The 10,967-nt window shown below is 49.2% G+C and overlaps 1 protein-coding gene across 1 annotated transcript in view; it reads left to right on the top strand.

Moving 5' to 3' along the window:
- Positions 1 to 2,150: 2,150 nt before the first annotated feature.
- The window catches only part of Atp1a1 (ATPase Na+/K+ transporting subunit alpha 1), a 29,019-nt gene continuing 20,202 nt past the window's right edge, over positions 2,151 to 10,967 (top strand). The window contains exon 1 of the mRNA XM_005357106.3: positions 2,151 to 2,451. Coding sequence (XP_005357163.1) covers positions 2,440 to 2,451 — 12 coding nt within the window. The 5' untranslated portion in view covers positions 2,151 to 2,439. The remainder of the gene's footprint in view (positions 2,452 to 10,967) is intronic.

Below are 10,967 nucleotides of genomic sequence, written 5' to 3'. Positions count from 1 at the left end.
TAAGATTTCATTCAGAAATCTCTCCTAAGAGTGGGAGAGGAGTGGGGGTCCCTTTCAACCCTTTCAAAAAAAGATCTTCAGTCCTCTTCCCTGGAAAATGTGTCTTCTTACACCCGAGACCTCCACACTTCCACCGTATCCATACCTTGTCTTTCACTTGGTTCTGTACCCACAGCCGCAGCTTTGCTTCTCAGCCAGGCCAGGAGTCTTTCCATAGCCTTTTCCCTGCCTGGGAAGTTGGTTCTATGCTCAGACACCAGAGTATGAATGAAATTCAAAGATGGTTTCAGTTTCCAATTTCAAAGCCAAGTCTCTCCAGTTTCCCACTGTTCCATGTAGAGCCGTGTAAGAACCCCAGGTCAGGTTAAAACAAAACAAAACAAAAGACCCATTGCATAGAGCCAAAGGCAAAATATAGGGTTTAATTAAAAGCTCGTACTTATTTTGCCCTTTCTCCACCCTTGAACACAACTAGAGATGCCAGGCCTCCTGAAAGGACATCAGTGACCCATAACTGCCAGCTAACAGCTCCAGAGACAAGACGACGCCTCAACCAATCGGGGCTTATTTTGTTGAATAAATGCATGATATGAGGAAGGAAACTACAAACGCAGGCTTGCGCTTTCTCCATTTTTGTTGTTGTGTTTTTCCCATCAGGGTCTATGGGTAATTAATCTTAAATTAAGATCTTCATCAAGCAAAGCCTCCCACACAGTAGCAATGATCAGGCCATGACAGGAAGTAGCGAACACTCTATGTAACTAACAAGGCTGGGACTGCTGCTCCGGACTGGGGGATTCTCCCCCCCCCCCCCATCATGGTTTTGATTTCTACTTACAGTCCCTCTGCTCAACGAGGCCTGAATTGATCGAGTCTATCATACCTGAGGAGATAAAAAGCTGCATTTTTCCTAAAAGCAACAGTTGCTTCTAAGAAGTGCTAAGCATTGTTCTGTGGAATACATGATAACACAGTGGCTGTTTGGGTGTTTCTCCTTCCCCTCCCCCCTTTTGCAAGCCCCGCATCTTAGAAAGAACCGGCAGGTGAAATTGATAGGTCTCTGTCTCACTAATGAGTTAATGTTTCCCTTGCTTCTCATAGGAGTTTCCAGAGACGGAAAGCGAGTTTCTCCTCTGACTCCCGTGCTTTCCCAGAGCGCTTGCTTTCCTGACATTGTTAGTAATAATAATAATAATGCTTTGCTTTTCAAATGTTGAGCTTCAGTCATTGCAGGGCCTGCTAAGCAGCCTGAAACTATAGAAAGAAGCCCCACCCTGTAACTGCCAGAGGCTTGCGTGGAACGGAATCGGAGAGAGACTGATGGGCCCCTCTGGGTAGCCAAGGATGCCCTGAAGGAGGTAGGACTATGGAAGCCCCACTGGCAGGTCTTCAAAACATAACCCCTTTGAGTCACCCCTTTTTACTAAAAATGGGCGTTCTTTTGGGTTTCAGGTTTCACTCCCTAAAAAGGAGAATCCCTCGGACAAGCAGATTACTATTCCGCTACTCTTTTCACAAGGTTTCATTCACACACGGCGCTGTGAATGAATTTCCTTATTGGCTGTATTTTCGGATAGTCGTTTTGGGGTCTTGAAGGGAAGGAAGTGTATGCGGCACGCGCGCGCGCGTGTGTGTGATCAGAAGCATCTCCACTAGAGTGGAGGACTGAGGGGTAGTAAGAGGACCCCAAGATAAAAGATGAAAGAAGCAAAGGGAAGGCATCAAGAGCCTGGGGTGAACGTCTGCAGATGGACGCCGGCTTGCATTACGCAGAAAGGAGTCCCTCGGAGTCACGCAGCTGCAGTCCAACCCGGGCCCCTTGAGATCCCTGCCGCTCTAGAAAAGCTAAGCTGACTGAGTGGGCTAGCTCAGTTCCCTTGCACCGCACCCACTGCGGACTTTCCACGCTTTACTCGGCAGGCGGCTCACTCCAGTCTCCGCTGTCCCTGGGCGCGCACAGCAGCCCTCGCGAGACCCGGACACGCGCGCCCTGGGCTCCGGCGCCCTCCTGCCGGGAGCCCGGGGCTGGCAGGCTCTAGCGCGGTCCCGGCCCGACGGGGTGGGGTTAGAGACGGGGGTGGAGCCAGCTGGAGCCGGTGTCAGGTTGCTCCGGTAACGGTGACGTGAACGCGTGGGCGGAGCCATCACGCAGGTTGCATATTTTAGGAAGTGAGGAGGAGGCGCGGGCTCGAGCTGCGGCTGGGTCTGGGGCGCGGAGCCTCGGCGGGAGGAGGCGGACACGTGGCAGCGGCGGCAGTAGCGGCGGCAGCAGCGGCGGCCTCGGTCCGGGGCGCCAGCCGTCCTCCCTCTTTCCTCCCGCAGCAGCCCTAGTTCCCGCCTCTCGGCTCCCCCGGCCCCGCTCTCCCGGCCGGGAGCTGCTCTCTCTTCTTTCTAGTCTCCAGCCACAGGACCCGGCGCGGGGCCCGCAGCGCAGCCACCATGGGGAAGGGGGTGAGTGTCGGGCGAGCCCGGGCCGCGGGAGGGGACCAGGGAGGAAGCAACTTGGAGACCAGGCTCTTGGCAATGGAGGAGCGGGCGAGGGGCGGGCGCTGAGCGCCGGCGGCGGGCCCGGAGGGAAAGCGCCCGGGGCGGCATCCCCGAGCCGGGCGCCTGCTCTGCCTGCGCCCTCCGGTCGCCCTCACCGCGCGCCTTCTGCTTCCTTTCTCCCTCCTCTCTCCGTGCCCAGGGGAAGGAGTGCTCCTCCCCTTCCCCCCGGGGAGCTCCGCCAGGGCCCCCTCGCGGTGGCGGTTCTCGCCGCGGCCCGGCGCCGGCGAGGGCAGCCTCCGGGTCGATACTCCCTTCTCCTGGAGGCGCTGGGGCTCGGCCAGCTCCCCGCAGAGGCGACCGCCCTCCCCCAAAGGAAAAAAAAAAAACTGGCTTCCCCTTACTGTAGAGCCAGCCCAGCGAAGCTGGTGCCAGGGTGTGACTTCACAACCCTAAGATAGCCTTTAAGGTATACTTTTGAGAGCTTTAAAATGGGCCACTTTCCATAACAGGGTGAGCCTTTGGTAGCTGGTGTTGCCTTCTTAACGGTGGGGAGGGGTGTGTGAATTTATGTCAGGAGGTGATTCTTGAAGGAGGCCAGGCTGACCCTCCAGGGTCGCTGGGTATAGTCAGTCCGACAAAGGACTGGAGACAGGGTAGTTGGTGGTTAGAAAAGTCATGCCTGCCTCTTGCACTGCTGTCTCTCCCAAGAACTGTTCCCGATGGGAATGAGGGGTCCGGGACACGACTACGCTCCCACCTCAGAAAAATTAGCTCCTGACATCGAAACAGCTCAAATCCAGCGGATAAAAATTATAACCCAAATAACCCCGAAAATTCAGTTCCTAGGGTGAAAAAGCACCAGTCGTGAGAATACAGGTGGGAGAATCCACTCCATTCTCTTCTGGGTTGACCAAGTGGCTGTAGACACTCTGCAGGTCCTAAGGCACCTGTATACTGAGATGGGGCAGAGGGAAGCCCGTTCTCTAGAGACTAAATGGATTTTCAAGGTGATAATTACAAGACTTGAGCCAGGTAGCGGTGAATAGGGACGGTGGGAGAGCCTAGTGTGGGCCTCGGGTTCTGCAGCCTCAGAGCCAAGAGCTGTCTGCCTGCCTGGCCCCACTTCCCGGGAAGGAAAGGGCACCCGTGTATCTCACCATCCTACATACACCATCGAGGCTATTCCTATAAACCATGTATTCACTGTAACCCCCTTTCATCTCCTCTCCCCACAAAAAGTATCTTTGTCAAGTGGAGACCTTGAGTGGCTTTTATGGAGTACAAAGACAGACTGAAGCCTGGGAAGGTGAAGTGGCTTGTTCAAGGTCAAATGGTTGTTTGGTGACAACAGGTGCTGAACAACCTGTTGCTCTACAGCTTACACATCTCTTAATCGTGACTTTATGTGCAGAACTCTTCAGTTATCCTTCAGAAGGAATTGGCGTGTTTGTAATAAATGAGCCAGGCAGATGTTTAAGTCAGCCATGCCGTAGGCCTTAGGTGAATCCCGTATGCCCTGGAGTGGTACAGTAACAGTCCAACTGAGTATTTAGTGGAAGTTTAACCTAAGTTTTTTTTTTTTTAATGGATGTAAATAAATGCCTAGAGAAACAAAAGGTGTTTGGAGAACTCATAAATCAGATGTTAGGCTGCATGCATGCATTCAGGTATGCGTGCATGTCTTTCGCAATGACTTATGATGGCTGAACTGGTCAGAGGAATAGTTCATACTGAAACGTTGGGATTTTTCCACATGGGGATTAAAAGGTGGGTGGCGCAATGACTAAAGCCCTTTTGATAATTGGTTAACCAGGAAGCTTAATGGCACTAATTTTTAAGGTCACTGTGATCCCACTCCCCTTTTCTCAAGTGCCATCGGGCTTAGGTGTGGGCTGTAGTCTCAGGTGTTTCTTCCTAGCTTTCAACGCCCGGGTCCTGAACATTTGGGAAGAAAGCGAAGAACCAGCTTGCTGAATCATTCTTGAATAAAATGGGATTTTTCCTTTTTTTCTTTGAGTGTTTTGCTGGTGACTCGGCTTAAATCCTCAATGAGGCCTACCACCCACAACTGTTTAGCTCACCAAAGGTGGACATAATAATTGCTTAGAAATGCAGATTTTCTGGGCTTTTGTTATTGGTTGGTTGGTTTTTGTTTGTTTTGTTTTAAGTTTATAAAAGATGGGAAAGGAGAAGGTCTCCCTAACCCTTCACTGCAGTTCTGGGCTGGGTTTAATATTAACTTAGTTACCTAGAAAAGAAATTCTAGTTTATGGGTAGTGATTTAAAGACCAGGCAGGGAAGAGGTTCAGGTTCAGGTCACACAAAGGATACGTACACATGTCAGCAGAAATGCCGGTTGTATGGTGACTTTATCAGCTGCCCTTTTGGAGCTAAACTGGAAAGTGTGACTAACTACCCCACTAGCTGCTATAAAGCTGGTACTTTCGACTCAAAATACTGGAAGGCAGAGTCCTCCCAATGAAAAGTGCCCCGGCCCTGCCAGGAGCACTGGGGCTGGTCCTGGGAAGCCCAGGGAACAGAGCAGAGAGTGTGAGGTTGCTTCCACCTTTCGCCTGCCAGTCCTACAGTGTAAGAGTATAACTGTTCCCTGCTTGCAAGGTTCTCTCCATCCTGCTGTAAGGCTGTATTGTCTTGGCTGCTTGCTGTTTGTTAATTTGTAGCGTTCTCTGCTGGCAAGTTTGTAACAATGATGACTCACCTTGGGGTGGAAGAATAGGACTTGGGGAGGCTGCTCTATAAACCTAAGAAGATAGAGAACACCCCCACCCCACCCGGAAAAGCTTCATAAAGATCTGGTAGGGTGTTTACCCAGAAGAGGACTAAAGCTTAAAATCACATTTCAGAATAAGAAGCAGGTCCAGCGTTAAAGCAGAGACTTGGCACTCACCCTCCATCCCTGAACAATCCACGGCTTGAGGATTACTTAGCAACAAGTGCACAGATAAGTGACTCTCTGCACATCAGACTGTTCTTTTAAGAATAGCTCAATAATGAGAGGGAGGCATTATTAAACAGCCCTGAAGAACTGAGTCAGATTTTTGCTTCATTTGAAGACAAGCAGGGTTTTTGTTGTTGTTTGTTTTAAAGCAATCGCCCTGAAACTTAGTTTCCAGTCAGGCTGGAGGTAGAGTCCTCACCCTGAGGATCCAGTGGAAGGCATCTATGCCCCATTTATAGAATGAACACCATGCCAGTGTATGGTGCAGCTACTGCTGCTGGCTTTACTAAGTCGTTAGAACTGTGAGGAAAACAGACCTCCAGAAACTGCTCTCCTTGAGCCCCTGGCCCCTTCAAAGCCGTGGAACAATTCTCCTTTCCCCTGAGAAACATAAAGATGGAAAAGAATGAGAAACACTGTTAACTGTCCTCCAAGGGAAGCATCCACTGCTATGACTGGGAACCCTAACGTTTGCCTAACAAGCAGATCCAATCTTGGATTTTCCGTCATAAGCTTTTGCTTCCCAAGTGAGCACTTTAACCACGATCAGTGGTCGTTTTTCAGTTCTTGAAAGTTTCATTGGGTGAGATGGCCATTTCTCAGCCGGAACATCAGTGCCCAGGGCCCCCTGCCAGCCAGCAGGCCTGAAGAAGAAATCCGAGTGTCGGATCAGATGGGCTCTCAGTAATCAGAGTGACTGGGTTTGGATAACAAAGCACTGGGCAGACTGTTTCTCCAGCCTTGCCAGCCCAGTCTAATTCTCGAGAACATGTCCAGTGGCTGCCGATGTGAATTAGCAAAGGGAACGTCACAATGCAGCGCCTTCAAAAACACCTTCGTTTTTATAGATTGCAGGGAGAGCGCTAACCGAGTCAGGTCTGAACTGAACTTTCTCGCATTGCCTTGATTTGAGAGTGTGAGAGGAAGTGTGTTCTTTGGAGTCGGAGAGGCTGTTCTCTCCATGTGAGTCACCTCGTTAACTGTGCTGAGATCTGGTGTCAGGAATCCGTAAGACACCCATAGCGGTTATTTGTTGGCTGTTTGGGATAACAGGTTCTGTCAGTGAGAAAAGAGGAAGCCCCCCCCCCCCCCACGTACACACGCGTTTTCACCCTCATTTGGTTTCATTTGGGTCCTGAGCCAAAGGGATTCTTTTTTTTAATCCAACAGACCTCATTCTCCAGTGGCTTTGTGACTTGACAATGAAATATAGCTGGTATTGTCTCTTATCGGGTTTTATTCAAACCCCATTTAGTAACAACAATCTCATATTCTCTGTTGGTGATCTGAAAAGTTGATTGATGGTTAGCTCAGACTTTCTCTTTAGCGCCTTTATTATTTGGGGACTAGTAATCGCTGTAACGTTTTTGTTATCTGTGGGCCATGGTGTTTGTCTTTCCAGTCTGTTATGCAGATGTTATTTAAGGCCTTGGGGCATTTGGGGTGCCCAGGCTCCGTTTGCATCCTCCCTGTCATGCTTTCATGGCACCAACTGTTTCTCTAGGCCTTCAGCGCCTTGCCCTCTCCAACCCAGCAGTCAGTTTACTTCCTAGGTTTCAAACCACCTATTAAGAGTCCCCAGGACTTACCGGAAACTGATAGCCCCCTCTGCAGTTCTTTTTGATTTATTCAGGCCTCTTGGACAAGTTGAATGTCCCACGGGTTTGGTGCTTTTAGTAAGTGGGAGAATGAAATACATTTTAAGAGGAAGAAAATCTGAAATATAGCGATTCTTCACATACCTTCCAATGTTTATTTTGTCAAATGATCCTGGATACACTCCGGCTGGAGGGGTGGACCGGCAGGTTGTTAAGAATTCACTGGGGAGAAAGGTTAGATAATATTCCCATGGGTGGGGGAACCCAGTGTCCTGGAGCTGTGGTGGCTCCCAGCCTTGTGGCCGATGGGCTACAGCCCAAGTTTCGATACTGAGCTGAGTTCAGAAAGGGCCTAGTGCTCTGGCCTTGCTGGAGTACAATCCCCAGCACGTGCATCTTCAGGAGTGAGGAGAGGCATGGAATGGCGGGTACCCCCTTGGTTACTTCCTCTGCAGAGAATTGCTAAGTCCAGAGTGTCACTGTGGACTGGAGGACCATGCCTGTCTGTCCGCTGTCCTCCATTTCTCAGCCACCACCCAGGCCAGGCTGTGGTTCTGCTCTCCTGTCTCCAGCTAGAGAAGATGAACGTAAACTAAACCATTTGTAGGCCCACTAGCAATTGGAAACGTAGCACACAAGGTCAGATTGATGCTTCCTTTAAAATGCATCCGAAAGCTGTTTCTATAGGAAGCAGGGAATGGCAGTAATGTGTGTAGTTATCACAGTGACCTTTGTACAGCGCTGTGCAGAGGACCTTTACAGACAGAGCTGAGTTTGAAGGTTTGACATGACAACCAGGAAAATTAAGGGATGCTACCCCCACTTCCCCAGTACTAACAGTTGGCCAAAATTGGACAGAGCCTGCTGTAACAACGAGTCAGATCAGCCTGTCTCCGAGTTCCCTGCCAAGGTGGAGTTTGCCAAATTGAGTTTGAAGGTGCTGTCTTCGCAACCCTCTTGGCCAGCCGTGAATTGGGTAGCATTCGGGGCAGTTACTTTGCCACGTCTGTAACCCCTCTTGCTAGTCAAAAGCTTTTGTTTCCAGTTCTGGAAACAATTCAGAGGTTGCTTGTTTGTTTGGTGGTGTTTTCCAATGTGACTAATCAAACTCTCAGAATGCCTCCAGTAAGTTAACAGTAAGTGACCGAGCAGAAGACTAGGGCTGACTGACTGTTCAAGGACAGGGTGCTGCTGGGTGGACCTGTGGCTGCAGGGCTAGGGGCTAGAGTCCTGACATGGGCCACAGTTAAAAGCCCACTCACTGACCTGGCTCCGTGAGGTGGGATCTTGCCCTTCCAAAGAAGAACCCTTTGGGCAGTTTAGCGGGAATTTCAGAAATCTTGAAAAGGCCTCCTGAGCTCTCTGGCTGTAAGAACCGGAGGTGCTGGTAGTGAGGAGAAGCCTTAGGGGGCACCCTCGGTGCTCCCTTGGTGCTGGGAAGGTCAAAGGGCAGAGATCATCTGCTGCCTGTGTAGGCCTCAAGTGGAAGGCTGCTGGGGAGAAAGGTTCTTATGAAAATTTCACTGCACTGTGTGGGTGGGTGGTATGGATGTGTGTAGCTAGAGATCATCATATTTATTGTAATAGTTGGTAAATTTGAAGCTGTCATCTCCCTTCCCCAGACACAGTTCCTTCTTGTTAATGACGAATTAGCTGAAGAAGAGGAAGGAACATTTTTCACTCTAAAAGGGCATGGGGATTTCTTGTTCCTGTGTTGTAAGGACTGGTCAGCATGTGTTTTTTCAATGAAATCTTGTTACATATCACAATTTGCTGTTCCTGTCCAGGATTTTTTTTTTCTGTCTCCAACATCCCTTTTGTCCAGAGCGAACTGTAGCGAATTTCCTTGAGAGTCTTTGGGAAGGTGGAGTCTGTAGGACACGCAAGTTGACATATGAAATGACACAGCCAGCCTTGAAGTGTCACATGGAATATTTCTTGCTGTAACTTCCCAGTTCTTAAATTAGAATGGAAAAAATTAATAATGTTGCCTACTCTCTTTTAACCAGCTGCCCTTTTGAAGATGGCACAGCCTGTTGAATGCCCCATCCATGGTTTTCCTCAGAGACACTCAAAGAGAGCCACTTGGGGGAGTGTCTGTGGCGGGCGCTAGTCACTCTGCTCTTCCGTGGTCCTGAGTGGGAAAGCGGTCAGCCTTTTCTGATTGAGAAAGGAGAAATAACATGCCCGTTGCCCAAATGAGTGGGAATGTCAATGAAGTCCACAGAGGAAACACCTTACCACTCCCCTGCCGTGACCTTTGTTTTTAGTAGAAATAATAAGGACAGTGTTGTCTTACCCCACACCACAAACGCACACTTTTCCTCCTTTGGAATTGCAATTCTTGGTGTCCATAGGAACCTAAGTATCTCTTGATTTGCACCAGGAAGAACTAGCATTAAATTCTTGTTTTACTTGTGGGCAAGAATCGAATTGGATAAGCTGCCTAGTTCTTTAGGATAAACATTGCCTACTGGAAAAATTAATACTTTGAAGAAGTAATTTTGCATGTTAATACAAAACGAATAATTTTGCATGTCCCTTTTACAGATATCCCCATTCAAAACTGCCTTAAATAGCGTGACTTTATAAAGGGGGTTGTCTATTGGGAAATGTAGACTCCCCAACTTTGCTCTTAACCGTGAAGGAGGAGGCGAAAGCCCTGCTTTTGTGATAGGTGATAGAACTTTGGAAAGCGTCCAGGACTGACTTTCTCCCGTATCTCTCTCCTCCCTTTTGGAGTGGAAAATGTGAGTCTGAGAATAGCTGTAGCCTGCAGACAGGGAGGCGGGGGTTCTGACACTGTGTCTCCTGTAAGTGTATTTCCTTGAAACTCACTGAACTTGCTTAAAACTGTAGGCTGGATTTTAAAAACCAGTACAGACTGGCCACATCCACGAAGGAGGGGGCCCTTAGCGTCTCTGAAACGGCTTCAGAGGCTGTGCTTTCCCATTAGACATGTGAAGGGATGGGCTCATCTGTGAAAGCCCTCTCCTTTCCTTTCTATTTAACACGCGCGGTGATTTTTCATCTCAGCTCTGGCAGCAGAGCCACACTCGTGGAGGCCCTTAGAGCTGTGGTTGCTCTATAGCCGAGAGAATGTCAGGAATGTCTCAACCCTGCTCTACTCTAAGGAGATAAGATGAAGCCTCAAGTGCGCTGCTCTCAGGGAAGAAGTCATCTGTCAAGTAACAGGGTGTTGGATACATCTCCAGCACCCACTAATCTGAACACGCTTTCTCTGGAGCCTTCCAAATTCAAGTGAATGCTGGATTTTGTGTGCCTCTTACTGTATGGTGACTGAAGCACGTGCTTTCTGGCTTTATTTTCATTTGGGACAAGATTATCATGCAGACAGGATAGTTCTCGGGTATTTGCTTGAATAGCTGTTAAATGTGCCACTCAAAACTAGAAGAGGGACCCATGAAACAATAGCCACAGGGCCCCCAAGCACTAGTGTCACCCTCTGGAAGGTGGCCTGCAGGGGAGAGGCCTCGTGCTCTGTGGACTGATTTTTTTGGAGTACCAAGTTCGGGTTTCATGCAGATAGCTCAAGCACTTTAAACAGGGTGGGGGAGTGGAATGATCTAAATTTAAACTATAGAATCAACATTTTCTCTAAAAATTCTTCCAGTTTTGAGAGGCGTAGGTGGATCCTGTGAATTACGCGATAACGCGCCCGCTTTTCCTGCATCCTGCTTGTGTCAAAACATTTCCAGGGCCTTTCATTTGGGGGAAAATTATTTTAAGGTTACAGAATGTGGTGGAGGCTCCCCTTCCTTCTCTTTCTTTTTTCCCTCTCGTGTGTGTGTGTGTGTCTGTGTGTGTCTGTGTGTGTGTGTGTCTGTGTGTGTGTGTGTGTGTCTGTGTGTGTGTGTGTCTGTGTGTGTGTGTGTCTGTGTGTGTCTGTGTGTCTGTGTGTG

The sequence above is a fragment of the Microtus ochrogaster genome, chromosome 21, assembly GCF_000317375.1.
Source record: "Microtus ochrogaster isolate Prairie Vole_2 chromosome 21, MicOch1.0, whole genome shotgun sequence".
NCBI classification, from domain to species: Eukaryota; Metazoa; Chordata; class Mammalia; order Rodentia; family Cricetidae; genus Microtus; species Microtus ochrogaster.
The sequence above is the reverse complement of the archived record's forward strand: the minus strand, read 5'-3'. Positions and strand labels throughout refer to the sequence as shown.